The 25576-nt window shown below is 46.3% G+C and overlaps 1 protein-coding gene across 1 annotated transcript in view; it reads right to left on the bottom strand.

The window, feature by feature from the left end:
* Positions 1-25367, bottom strand: part of BMP7 (bone morphogenetic protein 7) — a 39165-nt gene extending 13798 nt beyond the window's left edge. Inside the window, exons 1-2 of the mRNA XM_066198672.1 lie at positions 24854-25367; positions 1305-1497 (exon numbers count right to left, since the gene is read on the bottom strand). Coding sequence (XP_066054769.1) covers positions 1305-1497; positions 24854-25367 — 707 coding nt within the window. The remainder of the gene's footprint in view (positions 1-1304; positions 1498-24853) is intronic.
* Positions 25368-25576: the final 209 nt, after the last annotated feature.

Genomic DNA, 25576 nt, shown 5'->3' on the forward strand with positions numbered 1-25576 from the left:
TCTACTCGAGAAATACAGCAAAGGGAGGCCGCTGCCTCCGGAATGGCCTAAGAGGGAGTAAACTGAAATATTTAGGGTAAACAGGACATCTGATGGGTCCTGTGCACAGTTTTGACTTGTCTTCTCCTTTAAGGAAGACCCGGTTGAAATGCACAGTTTGAATTACTACTGTTTGATAGAAACAGATTTATTTTAGCACAGTCCCTGAAGACTGCAAATAACTGCATCATTAGAAACGCCAGGAGAACCGTGAGTTTTAAGCTATAAAATCAGAATTTCAGATGTGGAAGAAAACACACCAGTGGTTAAATATTTTTACCATCCAGCAATGCCAGTAGAAATTCTCACCATTAAAAAAAAAAAAAGTTGACAAGGTTTCCTGACATATTTCAATTTTTTCTGCATTTTTATTAGCTCTTATAAAACTATAAAGCCAGAGTCCTGATTATACTTTTTTTCTTACCCTTTTGGACTTTTCGCTTTTTAAATCCCTAGTGTTTCTCTTTTCATAAACCTAAATTAGGACTGTAGTATTATTAGCCCATATTTAGCAGTCCCAAAGAATAACTTCTGACTAGAATGTGATTGTAAATACTTTTCACGTAAATAAATGCAACCTCACTTTTGGTAGGATTTGTGTGTGAAACAGCTATGTGCAAATGAAACTAAGTGCCTTTGATAAGTGGTTTGGGATTGCTGATTAATTGGAACTAAAACCAGATGAGAAAATTGAACATATGTTCTTATTCAAGTTCCCTGGAGGATTTATCAGGGAGCTTGGCATACATTAATAATTGCTTGGAAGGGATTTAATGGCTCATCTTGTAGTTTTGCACATGCGAAACAATCAGTCAATATAAAAAGCATGGTGTCATCTGTCTCTGTTAATTAGGAAGCTCAAACGCCTTTGATAATAAGGGTTAGTAATTAAGCTACAATTCCAAAGGAAGCGTTTGGGTTTGCCACCTCAGGATCCATCAGAGGCAGGAGGAAGGGGGGGAGTGCTTCCAGAAACCTTGAAATATTCCTGGTTTATGACAGCTTTCCTGCACTAGCACACGGGCAGGCTACCGGGTGCTCCCAGAGGGCAGAGCAGGAGTGCTGGGGATGCTCCCTGGTGCTCACAGGGCACCTCTCCCCAGGTCACATCACACAGGAGCTGCGTGCCTGCTGCAGCAGCATCGCTGAGATCCCCGGGGCTTTGCTGTCCACCCCAGCCCCTCTCGCCGACGGCCCCAGGAGCTCTGCAAGCTCTGCGTGTGACTCCCTTGTGCCGTGAGCAGCGTGTCCCTGCCGTCCCTCACCTTCCCGGGTGCTCCTGCAGGACCTGGTAGACGCTGATCTGGAAGGTCTCGTTGTCGAAGCGCTCGCGGATGTAATCCTTGTAAATCCTGAACTCGGCCGCCGTCACCGCCTCCCCCTCGGGGATCCGGGAGAGATCAAACCTGAACTCTCGGTAGTGGCAGCGCTGGTGGTGGAACTCTCTGTCATGCTCCACTGGAACAGAAAACAGCCCATTAGCCACCTGCTTTGCTCCCCTTCCCCTCGCCCATCAAACACGCTCGCGGGTTGCCACAACGGGGCAGGAATATCTGATCGCAGCATCTCACGGGCTGCTCGGATCATTCGAGCACGTAGGAAAAGGAAATACCTGCCTCTATCTGGGCTATTACAGGCATATATGTGTTTATCAGGCTCCCTTTGGAACAGTTTTACAGTCGGCTGGTACAGGGGGCCATTGTGTTTTAATGATTTTTGGCAGCTTTGTGCTTGACAAGTGACTCTGGACACTTGCCACCGATAACGGCCGAGCTGCTGTGGGAAGGAGCTGAGACAAACAGATGGGGCTTTTCAGGAGAGCTGGTTCTCGGCCTGGCTCTGCTTCTGACAATCACACACACACGCATACCCACACACTGCAGACACAAATTCCAGCCCTCGAGGCTTTTCATGCCAGGGAGACACATTCGATGCCAGCTGAACTCATCACAAGCTCACGGCTCCGCTCCGTAGGGTCAAAGATTTCGTTTTCAAGGCTCTTTAGTGATCAGGGCTGTGAAGCAACTGTTCAAAGTGAGGGCTTTCTTCCTCCTCCCAGCCCTGACTGTGAAATAACAAGTGCCAGATCCTCCCAGGCCGGTGCTGGGATGTGTGTTATCCCACGGGGTGACAGGCCTGCCTGTCCCCTGATGGACGGCTGGTGGTCCCGTGTAACCCTGGCTGTGGGTACAGAGGCAGGGGGTCAGTGCTGGGAGCAAACAAAGACTTCAAGCCCGTCCCTCCACCAAGGGGGAGGAGAGGTGTCAGTGCCCCAGCCCAACACAGGAGGCAAGGCACCCTTCTTGGAACAAATTCCAAATGAAACAGACAAGTCAGACAAAGGAAAAGGGGGAAATGGAGGTATGAGGGGATGAACTGACTCGCCCAAGGTCACAACGCATGACATTTTAAGAGCTGAGGTTTGAACCGGGGACTTCCTATATGTCCCAGTCCTGTCGTCTGTCCACTTGACCTCTCTGCAGCTTGACTGCACAATTCAAGTAGTTAGCTCTGAGATTTCCTTGGCAAAGAATGTGTGTCTTTCTGTGGGCCTGATTTTCTTCTGGCAGCAGCAAATCCATTGTGTAAATCCATTGACTTAAAGGGAATTACTCCTGAAAAAGAGGAGTTTCAAGCCCCTGGTTCTGGAAAGTGCTGTTTAAACTTACAGCTCTGCGTGGTGCAAACACAGACCAGCACTGGGCAGGGTGTCCCCGTGGCAGGGACAGAGCGTGGGGAGGCTCTGGGAACTGTGTCCAAGCATGGAGCAGGTTCAGCCCTGCTTTGCTGGCCCAGGCTCAGCTGTTGGCCATGGACTCTTCCTCCTCTCTCATATCCCTTCTGTGAGGAGTCCAGTTTGCCACTGTGTGATTGCTGCTCAGGGAAATGCTTCAGAGCTCTTACTCATAGCTGGGATTCGTCTTAGAGGAGTTTTTTAGGTATGAAACCTCTAAACTTTCCAAGACAAAGGTGATTAAGTTTAGCAAATGGTTTTATATGTTGCACCTCTACTAAAACATCTCAGGGACAACACTCAGTGGCTCATACCCTGATGAGGAGGAATATTGTGAATATTCACCAGTGTTTGTAAAAGACTTGGCAGGCTACAACTGCCCCGGACGTGCTAGCAGCACTATTAAACGTGCCTCAATCCCTTTCCTCCAAAGCATTCCTAATAGAATAAGATATAAAGAGCATAATTTCAGTTTCAAAGGAATTTATCTGCAGCTAAATTAAAAGGGAACGGAAAAATACTTTAATATGGACACACTCCTTTAACCACAAATGTAGAAGAATGAGTATAATGCTGTGTGGGTTTAGTTGCAGCTGTTAGCAGTAGGATGTAGGAATACAATTTGCTTCCAAAGACATGGGAAGGCTGAATTTCCAGAGGGAGGTGGGTTCACTTTTTCAGTGCGTGTGTGATGACAACTACATCAACCAACACTGGCCTTTAGCTGCACTTTAAACACAAGGTCTGACAACAAGCACATGAAGATGAAACTTTTTGGGGTGCTGCTAAAGTTCACAGCAATTCCCACTGCTGAGCCCTAGAAAAAACGTGTCGTGTTAGTATGAAAAATTAACGGCCGGGGTCATAAAATAAAGAGCCCCAAAGTTTGAACTTTCCCATGCTTTGCAGATGTTTGGATATAGGGTTTTGGCCTGAGCCATCTTTAGTGTTAAAGCAAACATTCCTGTGGCTATAGTCATTAAGATCATGAAAATATGTGGATATGTAACTGAAGAAAGAATCCCAAGAAACCCTTCAACTCAGTGTTTATTGTTTTTCCCCTTTTTCTTTGCACTCTGGACCTATCTGCTGACCCAGAAGTAACAAATCCTTTCAGAACTAATTTATGAGAAACACTGACCCTGAATCAACATCTGTTAGATGACTGCAGTAAATCTTATTACATAATTAAACACCCAAAATCTATGTTAAAATAACGTTAAGGGTCTGACTCGAACTCATAAAAGCAAGACTCTTCATTATGAAGGCTGAAATCCTATCCCTAAGTCATGCTGCTGTGTGTTGGTATTGGGGAACATATGGTACAGTATATCTGATCAAGCACTTTTTGCAGACCCCTGTAATACCTTAAGCACAACAGCACGGGGTAAGCAGGGGAGCATTCAAGGAGCCTGAGTTTCCTGGGTTTGATGGGTGTTAGACCTTTGACAATGCTGCAACTGGGTCATTTCCAGTTAATTACCTGAGGAGCTGGAAGGGGGAGAGTGGGGGGGGGGAGCTTAAAAGAAAGGCAGGGGGGAATAGTGGTATTTTAAGTGTTCACTGAAACAGTCAAGAGAATTGCTGCAGCTCTTTGGATGTGACTGCAGTTCCTCCATTAGGTTTGTAAAATCCACCATCCCGATTGACACAATGACCATAAGAAGAACCTTTTGGTCGTTCTTGAAGGACTTGGTCTCAGCTGTTTGTTAGCCATTAACATTAAATTAATGTGAAATTCTCCCTTAAAAGACAACAAGCATTTTGAATATTTGCTGGATATGCTTCATAGCCCTTCTGCCCACAGAACTTCAACTCATCTCTGTGCCAGGCTCATAGCTCTCACAAATCTACTACCCAAAGGCTTTGGTGAACGGTTTCAGCCCAGATGCTAATTTCAAACATTGGAAATTCCAGCTCACAATTCAAATGCCTTGGCAAGGCAGCTGCTTGGAGAGGAAGCCAAAGCTCTGGATGTGCAATCAAAGGTTATAAAATAGGAAAAGGAAGAACACCCTTGAAAAAATAATTCTGCTATGAAACCGACTGTGCGCCTTGACTGTGGGAAAAGAGTGCATTTCCTCTCCTTAAAAAACAATCCAAAGTCACTCGCAGGTGATGCATGTGTAAACACAGAGCTGGTATTGCATTTTGGAGGCACAACCACTGCAGGCAAATTCTGGCCTAATTTAACACAGGGCTCAACATTTGCTGGCGTAAAAATAACCCTTGGCATGGTGAGCTGGAGCTGTGGCGGATGGGGATCATCAGACACTCCCTCTGGCGCCGTCCTTGGGAAAGGTGGAGATGATGGGAACTCAGAGCTGTGGGATGGAGGAGGACACCAGATGCATGAGAAAATAAGGAGGACACCAAAAATGGTGGGGGGACAATTTAGGTGATGCAGCCAAAACAAGGAATGTCTCGGGCTGGTGGTTATCAGTAACCTGGCCACACCTGTCACAAATATTCAAGTCAGATCAGCACCTTTCCAAGTCTGGCCTTGCCTATCTGAGCAGGATCTGAGTGCTGCTCTATCTGATACTGAGAGGGCTCCCAGCTCTCTGAAGTCCTTTGTCTCTCCAAGCCTCTGTTGTGGCCTGATGGTGATGCAAGAGGGGGCAGGAGACAGTTGTGCAACTGACAGGGATGGTTAAAAGAAAACAGGATGGATACATGTGCTCAGGTGTGAAGTAGCCAGGTATCAGATCCAAAAATATGGGAAAGCTGGAGATAAAATGTCAACAAATACTGGGTGCTTGTTCTGACGTGTGCTGAAGCTACAGAACTTAAAAACATTAGCATGCAGGGATGAAAAGGTGTAGCTGTTGATATTTTGAACTTGGAGCAATACAATTAAAGCCAGCACCAAAAAAATAATGTTGGACAGAAAACCTGGTGATTTAGCACCCCAGGTGCCCAAACCTCCAAAGCAAGTGACACATCAGCATAAAGCTGGAAACTTAAACCGATCCCACGTTTGGTCATTTTCACAGCAAAGTGCATTGACATTAGAAATAAGCAGCCCAGCTGTTTGCAGCTCCTTTGTAAATCTCTGCTGGCAAGTGCAAAGCCACCCCGAGCTAATTCTGCAAACGCTGGTTGGACCTCTGGGTTTGTGTCAGGCGTTGCTGGTGACAGCAAGGACCATGGTGAGGCACAGCTTGCAGCATTTGTTATTTCTTCCCCAAACATCCCAGCTCAGCCCCGGGACCCAGCACAGCAGCACAATGTCAATCACCAGCCCCACGTGATGAGCGAAGGGCTGGTGAATCTTTTCCCAGAATGACTTTTTTTTTCCCCCAAGAATGACTGTGTTAAAAAATAATTATTACCAAAGCGTTAAAGAGCTCATCGAAATGCCAGGGAAGTCAACAGAAATATTTTCACTAATTTCAATGGATTTCATGGGAGGCCAATCTCCCTGCTTAGGTATTCTTACTCTCTTGTTTTCTGAAGATGCAAAAAACTGCGTTTCAGTAAGAAACTCAACATCAGATGAACAGCCTCCAATCTCAGGCTGCCAAACTGGGAATGCTTTGGTAACTCCACACCTCTTCCTCCCTGGCACATTTGGGTGATGCACTTAGGATATACTTTGAATATATAAACAAGTAAAAACTTAAAATTTTCTTGTTAACGCTTTCAGCTGATAATATGTTAATTGTTTTTATAAGGCACTTTGAGAGCAGTTGTCTCATTTATTGTAGTGCTTACAACAATCAGAGCTACTTGTTTCTCATTTACAATGGAAAAAGGCACCAGAAGGAATGTGCAGTAGGGTGTCTGTAACTTCTTCACTCCCAAAAAAGGCCAGAAGGGATTTGTAAAGGACTTTAATCTCAAATAGATTAAAGGTCCCGAATTCCTGAGACTGAAAGATAAGTCAAAGGAAAATAGATTCCAAAAGACAACACCCCCTCGCCTCAGCCCCTCAGCCAGGCTGCTGCTGAGCCATCAGCAGTTGCCTGACAAACCCCTCAGAGATTTGAATGCCAAAAAAAAATCTGCCACACTCTGGCATTAACAGGTTTTCGGAGACTACCTGTGTGGTGAGTTTAGAGGGTAGGAAAGTCTTTACCTGCTTTGTCCCCAACTACTGCAGAGCTACGGAAAATGGGCACTGCTTCTTCAGAGGTGGCCGAGAGCTGCCTGGATTGTCCTGAGATCCCGTGGATTGATCCCAGCCTCGGAGTTTCCATGAAAGAGCAAACCAAACTCTGAATGACACATCTGCATCCAGAGGTGCAAAGCTTCATTTTCCCAGAAAATTTCCCTTTATTTCCCTTCAGTGTCGCCCCCTGAGATCGAAGCCAAAGCTTCAGAACCTCTGCTGCACCATTTCAGCGCAGAGCAGGAGATTCCCAGACACCAGCTGCCCTGGGACCAGCTCCACCTGAGCCCTGCCACCCCTTCCAGGCTGTCTCCCAAAGGGAAGAGAGCATCTCCTGTACCTCCTGCCTCGCCCTCCTGTCTCCCTTGGGAAGTGTCTTCAACTGGAGAAAAATGTTCCCTTCCCCAGCTGAGCATTGTGGGTGGATGCTGTCCTCTCCCAGCTCCCCCGAGCAGCGTGGCAGCAGGACCAGGGACCTCCCAGCAGGGCAGGAGGGAGGCCAGGGCCACCCCTTGGGCTCGGGGCTCGTGGTGCTTGTGAAATTGAGCTGTAAATTTTCGACGTGCCGAATCCGAGACCTCTCGATGGGCTCCTAATTAACAGGCATTAAATGTTCCCCCTCTATAAACTGCACTTCTTTGTCTCTAAATTGGTGGATAAAACCGTGGCGCTTATGAAATATAGGCCTTTTTCTCCTTATGTTGCTGAGGTTCAAGAAGGAGGAAAGCAATTAGAGGGAGGATCCAGCGGTCTCTGCAGCTGAAAGAGCCCACTGGGCTCAGCAGGACGCCTGGTTGAGCAAGAAATGCGAGGTCAGTCCTTAGATTTTTCCGAGGAAAAGGGGGACTCTAATAAAGATTATTGCAATAATGTCATGCCAGGCCACAGCCTGCGAAGGCACATGTTTCCCTCCTCATTGTGCTTGACAGTAAGAGTTACAGGGGCAGCGGCAGGAAATTTATGATGGCAAGAATTTGGGAATGCAAAGTTCTGTGATTGGTTTTCATTTGTTTCATTCTCTCGGCTTCATGATTTACATGCTGACATTAGGCAGCTAAAGCAGCAGTTACAGAAATATTTGAAGAAATGGTTGAAGAATATGAATTGGGAGTTCTATAAATGGAGTAGAGCAAATGTCCTGGGGTGTGTGATGGGCTGTATTTTTAATTTTTTTAAACAGTGATAAAAACAGTATTTGGAGGGCCTTTTACATGGAATAGTTGCAGCTCTCCAAGTCATCTAGAAGCTAGTGCAGGGTTTTGGAGAAACCTAAGGAAAAACAAATACAGCCTAGATTTTGATCTGTGAGACAAGCTTACTAGAAAAATAGCTCGTGGTTTTTCTATAACTCATTAATGCATCCCATCACTGGGGATTGCTGCCATCCTGCCACTCCTAAAAACACAGCCTGTCCTTGGGCCACAGGACCAGCGCCCCCAGATATTTGGGGGGCTCTGGGCTGATCTGCCCAAGCCCTGCCCTGATGCCTTGTCCCCGTGTGCCCTTTGCTGAAGGGGCTGCTCTGAGCCAAGGTAGAGCTCAGCAGAAGGGAACCTGCCCCCAGCTGCTCCCTGCTCATGGGCCCGTTTTACAGCCAGGTAGAGGGAGGAGAAAGTGATAAACTGCTTTCTTGCATGGTAAATTCAGTGTGTGCCAGGGCAAAGTCCTGCCCCATCCATGGGTGGAGAGAAGGACTAATGCATTAATTTCAAAGAAGATGAAAACCAGGCTCCATAAATCCCGATCCCCAAACCCAGAGGTTGGAAATTCTTTAGTGCTCACTCTGCAAAGTGATCTGGGGTAAGCATTTTTTGCTTCGAAAGGGAAAAAAAAAAAAAAAAAAAACCTCTGGAGTTAATATTCTCCCTTTAGCCATCACTTCATTTTTTCAGCTTTCAGCATGAAGCTGGTATTGCCAGCAAGACCACCTAGCCACAAACCCAGCAGGGAGCTTCCAAAATTCCTCTAAACACTGACTCCTTGTTATAAATTGAGAAGTGGTAATAGCAGCAGTGCATATCACATCTGTGCCAGGCTTCGGGCCTGGGAAGCAGCAGCCTCCCCACTGCAGCACACAACTTGGAAAGATCCTTTCAGTCCACACATGGATCAGCATTAGCCATTTCTTTGTCAACAAATCCCCTAATACGTAGCCTTCCTATCATGTACAGATGTGCAAAAAATAATGGAATACTGTACTACAAGATTAAACACTTTAATGTCAGCATGTGTGTTGCATGACTCGGAACAATGGTATCATTGTGCGTGTGCAAACAGCCGGGCGAGGGAAGATGGGTTTAATTATCTCCCAAACAGCAGCAAGTTCTTCCTGACTAAGTCAAACTTCAGCTAGCAAGGGCTGCTCAGGACAGAAATCGGTGTTTCTCCCTTCCTGGTGTTCCTAGATTGGTGTTGTTCCAGTGTTGGGGTCTGTGCTGTACCCACGACAGGCAGTGCTTGGAAGCGGGAGCCACCTGCTCCCCCAGGAGCCACGTGTCACCATGCAATGTGGTGTGGGGACCAGAGGATGCTGTGAGTCACCACATCCTCTCACCCAGGAGCCTTTGAAGTTCAAGTTCCCAAGTGTGGAAGATGGCAAAGGGGGAAACAGTCACTGGGGAGGAAGGAAAGGACAGAGAGAACCGTGCGTGCTGCCGTCTGAATTCAGAGACATTCCCTGCTGGGATTTCTCTGCAGACACTTTAAGGCAGTGCTGGATGGTAAAGCCATTTCTTTTTAAAGAACATCCGCGAAGTATCTGGGCAGGTTCTGCACAGGTAATCCATTTTCTTCCCCTGATGGGTACCCGCTTAGGCTGTGGTTTCTCTGCTGAAAGCAGAGCCAGACGAGATGAAAGGTATCGTGAAAAATTTACACCTGGGACTGCTCTGTGAGCACAAAACTCCTCTAATAGTAAACAGACTGATGGTGGTGTGACTCCTGGTGCTGTTTGCTGTGTCTGCATGTGTATCTGGGGAAGGCAAAGTTAAATAAGCAGGGAAGAGTTGCGTTTCTGCAGAATACCTTATTCACAGCCCTGTCACGTGAGACACGGCAGCACATGGAGCTGCAATCCATCTGCAGCTGCTGTAACACACTGAGGATTGCTGTGGGATTTGAGTGGTGTGAGGGAATGGAGAAATGGGGGGGGAGGGGGGGTGACAGGGAAAAGAAAAAAAATGGGAGTTCATGAAGTGGTTCCTTTTGAGCCTCCCTCTATTTCAACCTTCATCTTCCTAGATTCCACTATAAGGAAATCTCCTGCAGGGCCTCCCTCTCCAGGCTCTCAGACCTTGTTTCTCTTCCTCCTTTCACAGCAAAGGGGGAACCCAGGACAGTGCTGACCTGGGGCTTTGCCCCACCATCTCTCCCATTCCCAAAATCCTGTGAGTGGGGGTCTGTGGTGATGCTGCAAATCGTGGCTCCTCCTGCGCCCTCCCAGCTGGCCAGTGCTGTGGCCATCACAGACGCCTCAAGCTCTCGTGCTGGCACTGCGGGCAGAGTTACCTGAGGCTGGTGCTCACCCCCGACACACCAGGGCTGCTGTCTCTCTGTGTTCCTGAAAGATGGGATGCACTTGGACAACAGCTCCAAGCCAGGGGATCCCACAGCTCCCTGCAGGGACCCTGGGTGCTCAGGGCAGGCTGAGGTGAGTGCACAGCACCCAAAAGGCAGCCTCAGCTCTGCTCTGCACTCTGCCCTAGAAATATCCCTGCAGCCAAACTCAGCAGTGAGCAGAACGACAGCTCATCATTGCTCCTGCTTTCTTTCCTCTGTGTCTGCACAGTGTGGAATCACACAGCCTGAGAGCAGAGGCATGCTGCTGTCTAACACATCCCCTAAATCCTCTGGGTCCAGCTGTGGGAGGTATGTGAAGATGCAGGAGTGCATTTTTCTCTTCCTTCTTTGAGCAGAGATGACGGCTACATCCCACTGCTCGCCGGCTCTTTGTAATTCAGGGGACAGCCGGGCTGCTTCCCTGGTGCTGTGGAATCTGGGAGCTCTATCTGGCCAGGCCAGCTTCCCAGGAAAGCTGTGCCAGCTTTGTTAGGTGTGAATTGCAAGTCACACATTTTGCCAGTGCATCCAAGGGTCACGGAGATAGTGGCAGTCGGGGGAGGAATCACAATGAGCATCAGGCTGAGGTGGCAGCCACAGCGCAGAAAAAGGCAGGTCTGGAGGAGGAGAAAGCAGGAGGGCGATGGGTGTCTCAAGGGGGAAGAGGTTGCAGAGCACAAAGAGGGAGAGAATTTAAGTGGCAATGAGGTTTATGGAGAAAAATAATCCCCCAGTCCAGACACTCGACAAATGGGGCCCAAGGTGCTTCCTGCAACCTGCTCTGAGACTCAGCAGGTCTCAAAATGTCACTGATGCAAAAACCAGCAGCCTGCCCTGACTGCTTGTACACGCAGCACTGAGCAAATGGAAACGTCCCCAGGCCCAGGGAAGGAGAGACGAGTGGCTGAGCAGACCTGGTCAGAAATAAAGTGTGTTCAGCCAGGGGAGATAAGAGGCACCGTGAGAGACTGCTACAGGCAAACCTAAAACGGGGAGAAAAGCCCACAGGGGGAGGATTTGCAGGAAGATGGGAGCGTGCTGGGAGCACAGGCACCTCAGTCTGCAACGGGCATGTGCAGAGGCCACACAAATTAAAATCAAATCATGTTATACCAGCTCTTCGATGCAATGATTCCATCATGCAGAGATGCAACGGGATCAATTTTTTCCCTTGCATTCCAGTGCCTGCACTGGGGCAAAGTAATAAGTCGTTAAATGTACTTGATAAATTAGATACTATTCAAAATAAACAGCCTGAGTCAGTAATTTTGGGAAGGTCAGTGCCTGAATATCTCTGATGTGTACATGTAAAACAGACAGAAATGGCTAAAGGTACCTCTGGTGTCTGGAGAGCGAGTTCCAAATTTTCCCTCCAGGGCCAAAAGAACTTTATGAAAGTTCTGCTCATAATCTGATGCTTTTAATCTTATATGCTAATTATCTTCTACTACATTATTTTCTTCAAGCTGCTCTCTATTTTTTATTGCTCTTGCAGTACCACTATATAGCATGAAGTTACCTAAGAGAGCAAAAGATTCAACACTTGGAAAACTGATAGAGAAAGAAGGACTGGATTCTGGGCTGGTACAGCTGGTTTAAGGTATTTTAGAAGTAAATGAAATCAAATGAGAATTTATAATCCTTCCTGAGGTCTGGATTCCATCAGACTAAACTCATTAGGCATTAAGGTGCAGGTGCAGCTAAATAAAGGATTGTTCTGCTTTTCTTAATGCCATAGATTCACATCTTGAGTTCAAAATAAAAGTCTTTTAAAAGCACATGTATATACTGTGCATCTACTGGCAGCACTTGAAAGGGAAATCTCAGCTGACGGAATCTTCAAATGCCTCATTTTTGCCAAAGGAATGTGCCCATTTCTGCACCGCCTGTGCTGAGGGACACGAGCGGAGAAGTGACTGGACGTTGGCCTCTTAAGGCTTATTCATTTCATTTGCATTAGACTTCCTTTCATCTACTGAACAGCTGCCCAAATAAATAGCATAAATCTAATTAATCCTCCTTTAATATTGTCCTGCCACAACAGTTCCAGCATCCCCCCAAACAGTGCAGGAGTGTGGGCCTACACCTGCACAGGCTCCCCGGGAGGAGCACGGCAGGAGTCGCAGGGCATCCAGCCTTTCTTGTGGTTTACTGGGATAAAAGGAAAATAATTAAAAACCAGTTTCCCAGGTTTGAAGCCTGGGACTTGCTGGATTTCTCAGCTGAAATCCCAGATTCTGGTGCTGTTGAGAGAGCAGTTTGTGGGATATTACAAAATAAGCAGCCGATATCAGGCACGAGGCCATCAGATAAGGATCTCAGGCTTTGATTGTGATCAGCAAAAATCTCGGCTTGGAATGCACACACTGAGCTGTGCCCCAAGACCACGACCAGCTGGGCCTTTCCAGCTTGTCTGTGCACTCACAAACATCTGCAGCTCTGGGCCAGGAGAGAGTGGGAGATTAGGGGCCAACCAACTATTGAGGGGAAAGGTCCTGCCGGCCCAGAGGGGAAATCCCTGCCGGAGCAGTGAGCGCTCTCCTTGCACCCAGGCTCTTACAGCCATTGCCTCTTTCTCAGGTGCTCTGTGTGTGGGAGGTCCAGCGGTATTAACCCAGTTTATAATTATTAGACAGAAACGAAGTATTTGGAGGGGTGGTTTGGAAAATAACCATTAGGAACTTCAGCTGCTGCTTACAAAGACACTGTGGAGTGCCCTTCCTGATGCAAGTGTGACTTCGTGACCTAGTTCACATTTTTCTTTGAGATCATCATGTTTCCTCTGTGCTGCCAAGGGAGGCGAGCTCAGGTGGGGCACTGGGCTGGGGACACAGGACCTGGAGAGGAGGTCACTGCCTGGAATGACCCTCCCTGCCAGCACCACACATCCTCTCACGTCCTTTAGCCTGTGATGGGACGCACGGCTTATGCATAGGAGCTTTTTGCTTTCTAGGAATATTTGCTGTGCAACACATTTATTTTATTGAGAAATAGGCAGGCGGCTGTTTGCTCTTTATTAACTCTACGCAGCCCTGAGAGCTGTGAATATTAAAGACCTGTGAGTAGCTGACATGCACATATACTCCTGTTTGCAGATGCAAAACATTCCTGTCGCAGAGTGACGGCAAGTTTAAACTGTTATTTCAGGAATGTCCTCAGGAAGATAAACACCATATATTCACATACAGAGCACGTGCACGTGTCTGTCCCCTTTACACTGTAAACGTTGGTGGCCCATGCCCCAGGCATAACGGCATCTGAAGGTGAGGCAAACATTTATTTGCAGTTGGATTCCCACCCACGATCCCTATTATACAAGAGGAATTTTTCTTTTGGTACAAGATAAGCCCATCAGTGACATCAGCAGCACCTAGCCCTGCATACCACAGCCCTGCTGGATTCCTGAGCCTCTCGCTAGGGCTGGGCCATCCAGGCCTCCTGAGTCAGCCCCTAACAACAGCATTTTCTGTTTTGTTTTGGTTTTTTGTGTGTCTTCAAACGCAATTTTGCAACTGGGGTAAAAGATCAGCTGTTGAAATACACCCTGGTGTCCTCGCACGGGTCTGGTATGAATGGAGGGAGCACAGCTCACGTCCTGTTGCGTGCAACTGGCAAAAAGAGCACAGAAATGAGTGTGGGGGGTTTGTGAAAGCATCTCTGAAGGAGCAGGAGCACAGAGCACTCTTCTCCAGCTCGGTGTCCTGCCTGCCAGGCACTGCTCACTCACAGCGGCCAGCCCAGGCAGGAAAGACTCTCGGTGTATCAGACACACCGGCTTAGATTTACCTCCCTCCTCTGCAGGAGTTTCAGCGGAGCAGCTCTCATCTCACAGCTGTGGACTAATGAGCAAAATGACAGTTACTGTTTGCTGAAGAAATATTTGGGCTTTGCTTGACTGAGCGTCTGCATGGTTCTGGATTCCTTCGTGTGTTTCTGTATTCCCTGTGTCAGGCTTTAATGCAGCGGAACGCTCGGAGATTTCCCTGGATATGGACTCTAATATTCTGGTAATTTGATTACAGTGCATGCCATGGATTGCAGGAACTGTTGTGTTCCGAGGTCAAAGCTGTGTCCACACCAACGAGAGAAGTTTTACACCACATGTCTGATTTGCTTCTCCTTTTCACCTGTCTCAGGAGACAAATGATTCAGCACACAGTGCTGAAATGTCTTCATCTCCTGATTTGGGCCAAGATTTAAGAGTGGTTACCCAAACGTTTCTTTTTGAGCTGAGGAGAAAGATCTGTGATGAATGATTCTTTTTCAGTTCTTCTCTCCTGCAGTTTATTACAAGTATATTTGTGTAATTAGGGGGCTCAGTAGTAATGCTGTTAAAATACAAGTGGGCACATTTATTGTTTCCTCCAAAAGGAAACAACCAGTCTCTAGCAGTTCTGGTTTTTCCCTGCCTCAACTGAACATTTACTGTTTTATGTAGCTAGCAGATTGAGGCTAAAGTTACTTCTCTCCCCCTCACCCTTTTATTTCTTTTTGTTAAAAAGAAAAAAAGAAAAAATCCCCTCCATTCTCTTAACAAATGCTGGATTTTTTAAGGATATGGTCAGAAAGGGGAACTTAAACTCAGCATGATGTTTATAGTGCCACACAAGCTTCAGGAAAAGTGATGTGCAGTACTCTTTATTAACATCTAAAAAGTCCCCATGGGATTATAACGACTGCAGAGTAATAAACAAATAAAAGTAGCAAGATTAAATTGTTCAGAATATTTTTAGTGATGGAAGAAGCAATAAGTTTTAACCTTGAGAACCAAGGGAAGAGCAGCTTGTGGCCTAATTGTAAATACAATTAGGAATGGATTCCTCCTAGTGATGACTGGTTACCATTCATGGCATTACGGATAATTGTCTTGTGTAAATAAATTGCTACAATACGGACACAAAAGAACAGTACTCAAATGCAAGCACCAGAACCCGGGATTTCTAAATTACAGCAATTTTTAATCTTCCATTTAAACGACAGAGCTGCATTCGCTTTCCCCTGCGGTGCCAAGAGGACTCACTACAGTCAATGAGTGTTCGAGAGACTGACACAGGGAAATACCAGCAGCCCTATCCCCAGTCCTCCCGCAGGAAGAAAGTCTTCTCTCCATCAGAATTAAAACTCCCAACCACTGATACTGTGCTCTTTTACGAGCATTCTTTCGCACTTCTCCCAGAGCTCTTCTGGTCTCTCTTAGAAAGTTTTACAGCCACTGAGCTGTGGGGAGAACAATGGGTAAAGGCGAGGCCGCCCCGCCAGTGCCAAGGCAGTGGCCAAAGGCAGGATTTGGCCGGGGGGCTCCAGTGCCAGAGTCAAAGCTGGGGGTGATTTACAATTTCCAGCCCCCCAGGCTGGGCACAGGAGCCGTGCCAGCTCCTGGGCTGGTGTCAGGGGTGGCCTGGGGCCAGGTTGCTGCAGCTGAGGACGCTTGGGGTGACATCAGCCCGGGGTGACACCGAGGTGACATCAGTGGGGCTGTGCTGAGGGGTGACGCAGCCCAGCATCACTCAGCGCTGGGAGGCTGCGGCAGAACCAGAGGAAACTTCGTGCTCATTTTGAAAGGAAAACCTTACGGAGTGGTGATGCTCTGATTATCGGCTCATCAGCACGACGGTGCTCCCCCGGCACTGAGAGAGCTCTTGCTTTAATTATTGCTTAGGGGGAAGCTGCCTTCCCTCTCCCCTCCTTTTCCTTGTTATTTTTTGGGGTTTTTTTTTAAAGGAAGGTAGCTTTTAAGAGCTTGCCATGAAGATCTAAGTTAAGGGATTTTCTCTGCTACAAAGCCTGCATAGTTTCCCAGGCCAGGTGGACCCGATAGCACTGACTGCATGCTGAAAAATCTCATCCCCACCCTTCAGGCACTTTAATTGTAAGCCTTTCCAGATACACTGGATAAACACTGTCAAAATGAACCTGAAAGGGTTGTTGTTGTTGGTTTAGCCCTTAAATAATTATGAGTTTGTCTGTCTAATTACAACATAATCTTGTTTAAACTTGGATGGCTATTTGCTGTATCTCTTAAATGAGGTGGAAGCAGAAACACAAAAAAAAAAAAAAAAAAAAAAAATTCACAGTTCTTACACTTTAAGAGAAGGAAAAAAGAGTTTTTACTCCTGTAAAACTTAATTCAAGCTGACAACAAAATACTCTAAGTTGGAAGCTACTGTGATAGGATAAAGATGATAAAGAATACTGTGGAACCTCCGAGATGCAACAGAAACTTAATCCTCCGCGGATAGTATTTTTCAAGCAGTTTAGAAATAGTTTAAGGTAATTTACGGGAAGACTTGAGTGACAAATCACATTACTTGAAGTGCCTTTCCTTCGCTAGGCACTTTCTAAATTCTTTCTCTTTCATTTCTTTACTCTCGGGAGACTTTTAAATCCGGTGAACCAAAACAACACTTTGTTTGTTGGTATAGCACGGGGCTGGCACAGATGGCAGACACTGCACCTGTTCCAATAAACGGGGGAAATGGAGAGATAAACCATAGCACTCATTAAGGGGAACCTACTGAAACATGAACAATTTGTATTTTGAATGTCTTCCAGGAATAAAGGGAGAAATACATAAACAGACTTTGTTTTTAGCATTAGCACTTTAAAACAAACTTTGTTTAAAGGGAACTTCACGTTTGGTTTCTGTACAAAGGCAGACATACCACTAAAGAAACTATGATAACGCTTGATTTTCTTTAAGAAAGGCAAATGATTTTATCTAGCTGCTCCTATCCTTCCAAAGAAAATTACCTGTTGGCAGTTTAACCAAAATCAGTTAATTCCCCTGTTCCTTGGTTGTGGCAGCTTTTCCTGCTTTTGCATTTTCTCATGTTGAGTAATATCACATTCTTACAATCTAATTCAGAATGATCAGAGGAACAACATAAACTAAAGTCCATCTGCTCATCTATTAATAAATAACTAAAATTATTGGGGGTTGGGGGGGGGGATTGTTTGGATCGTTAACAACAAAGTTCCCCCGCAAAACAGTTTTTTTCTAGGCACAAGGAATATGCTATGTAATATCTGACAGACTATTAAAAAATCCTATATAAGAAGAAACATGAAGTAACAGTTCCTCAAAGGACAAATTTCTTCAGACATTTGCCTTGATCATCAGAGCTTGTGCTGTTCAACATGCCATACATCTCCCTCAATTTCTCTCTCTCACACACACACAGCACTAAATACAAAATGTCATGAAAATTCCTAAGTATCATTTAATGTTGGCAGCCCTGCACTGTAAAGCCATTTATGTAAAACTGTGGTTGGCAGCCCTCACTCTTCCATGGGAACAAATTAACGTTGGCATTCCAAACACAGGAAAGTAAGGAAATTAGAAACACAGTTTATATTTGGCCGGTGCTTTGAAATACTGTACCAGGCTACTGATGTCAATTAATGAAAAGCAGAATTTTGCGGAGAGGGTCTGGTTTTGAAACACATTAACACACGTTAAACATGTTTGCACAGGAACTGGACTGTAAGCATCTTGGTTCCAAAACAATAAAGCAATTGCACTAAAACTTGTAGTCTCAAAGTTGCCATTAATTCGATCCGCTCAGTCTGGATCACTGAAGGATTTTTACTGACTCTGAGATGTAGATGACACAAATATTTAAAAGAAGGGGTAAGGCACAGTGTGGTGGGGATTACACCCACGATGGCTTCTCTGCTGCCTGCTGTAAATCAGGCATATTTATGGATAAATAATGGAACTGTAGAACATATACCCAAGTAAAGAGGAAACTCAGTCACCTTTGTGGTCTTCGTTAATAAAACAAGGATTTCCAAAAGGGTTTTTTTTAATTAGAATTTGTTCCCTGCAACCTGTTTGTTTTTTTTTTGTTTGTTTGTTTTTTGTGGTTTTTTTTTTTTTTTGTAGCAAAGATTTTCACTGACAAAATCTTCAACACCAAAAAAATCTAGATGGCAGTTTATCTCCTGGTACAGTTCCACTAACTCCAGTGGAATTACTCCAGCACGGAATTTGGCCCTGCAGCCTTTACAAGGCGCTGTTTATTTGTACTATGATTCAGATATTTTGATACCAGGAATCTTTCAGCACTGAAGTTTCTCCATATGAAATATGTCTTGTATTAAGAAATATCAGTTTCACATTTTTGTCAAACATTATTTGCTCAGTTCTGTTTGTTGCAAGGATGGGAATTCAGCTGTAGTTCAACAACATGGATCGGGCTAATAATGATAAGCAGTGACTAATAGGAGCTGGTTCATGTTTTGATTGTTTGCAGCAAAGGAAAATTCCCTCAGAAATAATTTCAAGATTAGGAGAGAAAACTCTGTGAAGCTCTAGCAGAAACTACTGCATGTTCATTATTTCAACACAGGGGCACTTCTTTGGCCCGATTCTGCTCTCAGTGGTGCTCGTGTAAATCAAGAGGGAGTTTATGGGAATTACTTTGGACGTAGAGTTGTATAAATGAGACCACAGGGCCAGCTTCAGTAGAAATTTGACAATTTACACCAATGAAGACCTAGCCAAGAATTTTCTCTTGGGTTTCCATTTTTCCAAACTTCAGCATGTGCAGAACTTTATCCATGTGATTGGTCCTTGTGTGTAGTCTCATTTATTTCAAACAGTTGTGAAGGAAAATCTTCATCCTGAAACTAATTTAAAGAGCTCTCTCATTTCTTTAGAAGTTTCTCCCATTCAGAGAAGAAATATACGTATATAAAACAGTATGTTTTATTCCTATAGAGTAATGGTATGTATTTTTGATGCATATATGTAGTTTTAATTCATAAAAGTACTTTGATGTAGGCCCCAGAGAGGAGGACTGGAAAGGGTTTAAAATATCACGGTCTCTTAATGCTGTAATATCAACAGGTAGTCTCTTTATCTGGCATGCTATCAAAATTTGCTTACTTGTGTTCTTGCTCAGATGACTTCATCCATCACTGCAACTTCTCACTGGTATTCATCCAGTTAGGATAATTTAGAAGCATAAAACTAAATGTGTTATCATTTTAACCACAAATTAACAGTTTCCATATAAATATTAGCATTTCCTCACTTGGTTCAAGGATAGCAGCCCTAATGGCACTAACCGTATATTTGATTTAAACTAATTAAAAACAGGGGCCGTTGCAATTTAATATATTGATTTTACCAGTGGGACTTAAATCTTTTATAATAAGTGTACACAGCTGCAGCACTCACCCACCGCCACTCTCCAACCTAATCCCTGCATTCCTCCTGACAATAACATGACAGGATCCACACATCCCAGTATTAGCCTTAACCCCGGTGACACTGCCAGAATGTATTAAACTAAAACATCACAGTGTCCCATTTAAAAGGAGCCTGTCAACGGCTCTGACTGGGCTTTAATAGTTATAATCTTTTTTTTAATTAATGTTTCCAACCACTTGTGTAACCTCCTCTCACACGTACTCTCCCCGCCGACCCGAAAATGTGTTTCAGGCTTATTTCCAGGGAATGTAGCGCCTGGTTTTGTGCTGCCTGTCCAGAGGCCATTAAAGCTCCTTTGCAGGGGGAGTGCTGGGACACACACACACACACACACACAGGGACACAGGCATGGCACAACTGGGGGCACTGGGAGCAGGTCCTGCACGCTTCACTGGTGCCGAGCATCACAAGACCTGGCCATCAAGGCTTGTCTCCTTCAAAGCCCTTTAAGAGCTGTTGTGTTTTGGCTTCTAAACTGCAGCTCACAGAGGGGGATTCACCGCCCCAGGACAGCCTGTGTGGGAACAGAGGAAAGCCCCTGCCCTGGGATAAATCTGCTGTGTGCCAGCGGATGGGGACAATTTCCAGGTCCTTTCTCCTTGTGTAAGGACAGCTGTCCTTGGCTGCTCCTTTCTCTGCTACCAGCACACCCACATGGCAGAGGTAAATAGTTCCTGTCTTGCTCTGTCATTTTACACCTGGAAATCAGAAAATTAATTAAATTCTCTCTGGGATGGGTCTGTACATTCAAAGAATACCTGCTTGTCACTTGCTGCACAGTCAGTGTCCTTCACACCTTTACTTGGCTGAAAGCTTTCTGCCTTAGCCATTGTTACACCACCAAGAGCTGCACATATCCACACTGCCCAAAACAATTATGAGATGTACCTGTTCAGGCTTGAGAGCTTTTAACAGCCTTAGGTGAAAGAGAAGGAAAAAAAAAAATCCGAGGGCTTGGCCTAATGTATGGACAAACCATGTGATCGGGACCAGGCATCCAGGGCTAACTTTTAATCTGCTTTGTTTCAAGTGGGAAATATGTGAAGATCAAATAAGTTCAAATCCAGGTCAAATATCCTTGAAAATCTTTGATTTATATAAGCAGGAAAATGAGGTTTAAAAGAAGTGATTATGAAAGGGTTACTAAAAACACAGCTGTACGCGCACTCTTATATCTGAGGCTCTCCAAAGAAAAACTGTGTGACATCTATATTAACCTTTGGCTGTACACCAATGAAGGCCTGTAGTGAGCTGGAATGCAAGGCAGCCCCTTCCAAATTTTAACACAAGCCAGGTTACAGCTGCAAATGCCTGCAGCCCGTGCTCACTTTATAAAGTATTCCCCGAAGGAAATTTTTTAACTGTTATAGAATCTTTTTCTAATACCCTACAGTGTTAAAGCCTGTTATTAAAGGGCAAGGAGATGGTTCTCTATGCCAAACACTTGTCAACAAAAAGGATAGCCAGATGGTATGAAATAAAAGGAAACTTGGGGGCTCTTCAGCTTCTTGATTTATATTAACAAAAGCCACTTTCAAGTGCTCCTTCCAAGAATGACTAATTCCCACCCCCCTTCTTTTTTTGCCAGGATTAAACAACGTTGTTCATTTTATAATCAACCACGAGACAAATTAACAAATTGCGTATCACTTGTGCTGACTCTTTTAAAAATATTCTAAGCAAGTCTGTTTACCAAGGCAAGTTTACCGGCATAAGGACAACTCAATTATTTTTAGAAGAGAAGGTCTAAGTCATCCAGAGGATGTTTACTCCTTAGCTGCTGTTTATAAACTTGGAACTAAACTTGTGCAGAAAATGCTTTGCGTTTTTTCAGTTCCTAAAATGGATCCGTTTGTAAACTGTATTGGACAGGACCTGAAATTAAATTCCAAATGCTAAAATTACAGTAATAAATTTTACAAAATTAGCCAGTAATTAACTGGCTAACTTAGTCAGACCACTGTGGCTAAATTCCCTTCTAATTTACATATAACTTCATTCTTGACACAACTGCATTCCCCATTCATCTTAGCACAGGTGTAGGCTAAGACAAAATGTAGCCAGTGAATTAACTGGTTATAAATCTAAATCTAATTAGTTGTCAGGATTTTACAGTAAGTAAAACTTTGCTTGGTACAAAGCTCCCCAAAACGGAGCACCTGTACTCTGGTTCCTCCCTACCAGTACCCAGCACAAATTCTCTGCACTACATACACACAGTATCTCCATAGAAATCAAAGTGTGTGGGGCTTGTTGTTGGGGGTTTTACCACGTGGCCCAGTAAATCTTGCCATGTAGTTTTTTAAAAAATATTATTCCCTCTAAAGTTGTACACCTAGATGGACAAAGAATATGAATAAGGCAAAAGAAAGTGCTTTTGTACATTAGCATTTGGAAGCCTGCAATTAATGTTTTTTATCGATTGAAATTTCGAAGTATTATTTCTTGACTCGCTTTTACTTCCTCCATGCTAAAATGAAACTTTATTATGCCGTGACACTTCCTCATTGTGATGGTTCTGGTATAGTAATAAAAGCCTACCTGTGAAATGCAATGCTCGCAGGGTATCTCTTACAAAAGTAGGACACAATTTACTACAGTCTGCATTTAGGAATTCAGCTCTGCTTTAAAAGGGATCATTGTAAAAAGTCTCCAAAAAAATTCAGTTCTACAATAGATCTTCTAATTTTCCCTGAATGTCATAGAAAACTGTATGTCTCAAAGCAGGTGTTGTGTTTGATTATATACGGAGTGAGTGGCTGCTCTAACTCATTAAAACCTCCATAAACAAGCCTGCCTTTGTCCTATGGAGATGAAAGAGCAAATGACTATAATGGGATGAAAGGTGTGCACAGCGATGAAGAAAGCTATTATAGATCTGTGTCCTTTTTAAACTCGTCCTGGCATGCACTGTTGACAAGGGAACAAAACAGCACAGATAAACCGCCGAAATGTGCCTTGCTCGTAGTCATTCCACCTGTCCTTAAAACTATTGGGTTTTAGAGCTTGTGCTCTTACTACTCCCTGACCACACTGACAGCAATTAAATAAAATAATCGTTTAGGATTTTGCATAAAGAACACTCTGGGATTTCTAAGCTGAGAAACCTGGCAGGTTGAAATGGACGAGTATATCTACTGCAGTCATCAAACTGCATCAGGATGTCAATTATCGGGGGTTATGGCTTATACAGGTGAAACCTGCTCCATACCAAGTTCTCACGTAGACACAGACATATCCAAAACGTAACTTTTATTTCACATTCATGGATTGATTCCACTCCCTTGCATTCAAAACAGTCGATGGCCTGAACATTAATTCTATCTTATAACTCTGACAGGGAAACTTCCTTACATCGGAAATGTGGGACAAGAGCAGAGCAGTTTCACTGATGATTCAGTAAATTACTACACCTGAGGAGCAGAGCTAAACTCCCTCCCATTATGTACTTACGTGTTTCATAAGATTCTCTCTACTGAAATGGAAAGCGAAGCGCGAATGTCGCTATTGCTATTTCAACATCTTTTGTCTTCTGCTCAGGGCTCTCCTTGCACTCGGTGTAGGACCCAAGAACGACGGAGAACGATGTTAGTAAGGTCACCCTTATCTTTAAAGTCAAATATTTGACTGCCATTGCTACTTTTGACTGCTCAAATATTTGATTTTAAATGTATCATTGCTCATCGGCTTAAGTATCCAGCAGTGACTAGACAAACAGTGTAATTCCAAATGGAAAGCACCAGCCCTCGGAGAGCACAGCCCCCGGGCCAGATGTAATTCCGAGCTTCCCACTGTGAAGCTTACGGCAGTAAATAAGGAGGCGCAGCTCATGCAAACTAGAGCTCTCCCACAGCGTCCCGTGGCTCCTTATCATGCAAGAATTGTGCCGGGATGGCTACCGTGTCTAATAATTAATTACGTGTGTCACAGAACCTTTACAGCCGCTGATCTTTTCAAGTTGGTTAAAGTGCTGGGATTAGAGAGCTGGTGGTTTAGGTGGTGATTTAATTTTTTGCTGCCTCTGAAGTTCCAGACAGTGGAAGTGTCCAGAACAGTGACATCCATAAAGGTGTTAATGGATTTATTGGAGATGGGGGTCTGTAATTCCTGGCAGGTTATGTGGCAGAGGTGTGCTCCTCTCGCACTTTGCGTTTCCCTTTGTTTGGGACAAAGTCTGAGCCGATCTTGTTTTGGAAACACAATTCAGGTTCTGCCTTGAACTTGCAGGCACCCAATCTGTACGTGTGTGGTTTAAGAGCCGCACATGATGAGGTCTAAAAACGGATAGAAGCCAGCCAGGTCTATAATTACATATTTAAAATAGAATGCGCACCCTGACAGTGTTTTCCTCAAATCCGGCCAAGTCAGTCCACACGGGTGTGCAATCTACAGCGAGCAAATAGAAATGAGATTGGGCCGTGGCATCCAATTAGAGAGGCCTAGTGAGGCGCATACAAAGCGTGCCAACTCTCGTATCCTTTGCATAAACCCATCCACATGTGCTTGTGAAAAGAGGCGAGTTAGCGGCATAAACTGGGGTCAACAGGAAAAGCTGCAGGAGTAAATAAGGATTTACTGTGGAATCCCTCCCAAGACATTAGGAAAACATGTGCGAGCAGCTCAGCCCCTTCGGCCGAGGGAGCGCGGCGCTGGGATGCCGCAGGGAACCGTCCCAACCATCCGTCCCCGCAGCCCCGGTGGCTCCGCAATCCCGCACCGGGAGCTGTGCGGGACCCGTGCCCTGCTCCTGCCCGCGTTTCGTGTCTTCCTCGGCGGTGTGGGATGCGGAGCAGACCTGCTAATCGTCCTGTTTAACTCCTACCTGCAAATCCCATTTCTGACGTGCAGCAGCTATCAAAGGGAGAAGACGGCAAAGACCTCAGTGAGGAGCGTGGGGAGAGCTCGTGGCTGTCCAAATGCCGTGATGGGAAAGTCGGAGCCCTCTCCCCGTCGATGCCGCTCAATTACCGCCTGGCAAAGCAGCCACCCTTCCGAGGGCCGCTACCTGCCCTTCCTTGCCCAGGTGGGCTGTCACCCACCTGACCCGCTGGGAAACAGCTCCCAGCCGGGGCCACCTGCGCCACCAACCCCCGGTCCTCCCGTCGGTGGCCGGGTCCCCTCTCCAGCCTCCCCCCGGTACGGTTCCCCGGCCGGTTGTCCCGGACCCAGCCCCGCCGAGACCGGCACTCACCCAAGTTGACGAAGCTCATGACCATGTCAGCCTCGGTGAGGAAGTTGCTGTCCTGCAGGCTGGCCAGAGGCGGCCCCTGGGTGCTGAAGATGGGCTTGTAGGGGTAAGAGAAGCCCTCGCCGTCCTCGGCGGCGGCGCCCGCCGCCCCCTCCTCCACGGACATGGCATTGTAGAGGTCCAGCATGAACATGGGGGCCGAGTTGTGCTTGCCGTGGAGGTGCGGCCGCGGGCGGTGCGGCAGGCCGAGGATGGAGAGGATCTCCCGCTGCATCTCGCGGCGCTCGGGGCCGCGCAGCCGCCGGTGGATGAAGCTGGAGTGCACCTCGTTGTCCACCGTGAAGTCGGCGAGCACGCAGCGCAGCCAGAGGGCGGGCGCGGCGGCGCCCAGCACCAGCAGCCAGGAGGCGGGCTGCCCGCGCCCCGCCACCGGCATCGCGGCGCGGCGGCGGCGGCTGCGGGGCGGCGCGGGGGGCGCGGGGCTGCCCCGCCGCGGGACGCGCCCCGCCACCGGCATGCGCGGGGGGCGCGGACGGACGGCGCGGCCCCGCGCTCAGCCCCCGCGGAGGCGCCGCAGCCCGCTCATGGCCCGAGGAGGCGGCGGCGGCGGCGGCGGGGGCTGATCAGCGGCACCGGCCCATGGACGGGGCGGCGGCGGCGGCGGCGGCCCGAGGAGCTTCCCCGTGCGAGGGCGGCGGCAGCGGGAGCGGAGCGCTGTGCCCGCGT

Source organism: Chamaea fasciata, unplaced genomic scaffold, assembly GCF_029207755.1.
Source record: "Chamaea fasciata isolate MVZ Bird 193981 ecotype frontalis unplaced genomic scaffold, bChaFas1.0.hap1 SCAF_17, whole genome shotgun sequence".
In the NCBI taxonomy this organism is placed as follows: Eukaryota; Metazoa; Chordata; class Aves; order Passeriformes; family Sylviidae; genus Chamaea; species Chamaea fasciata.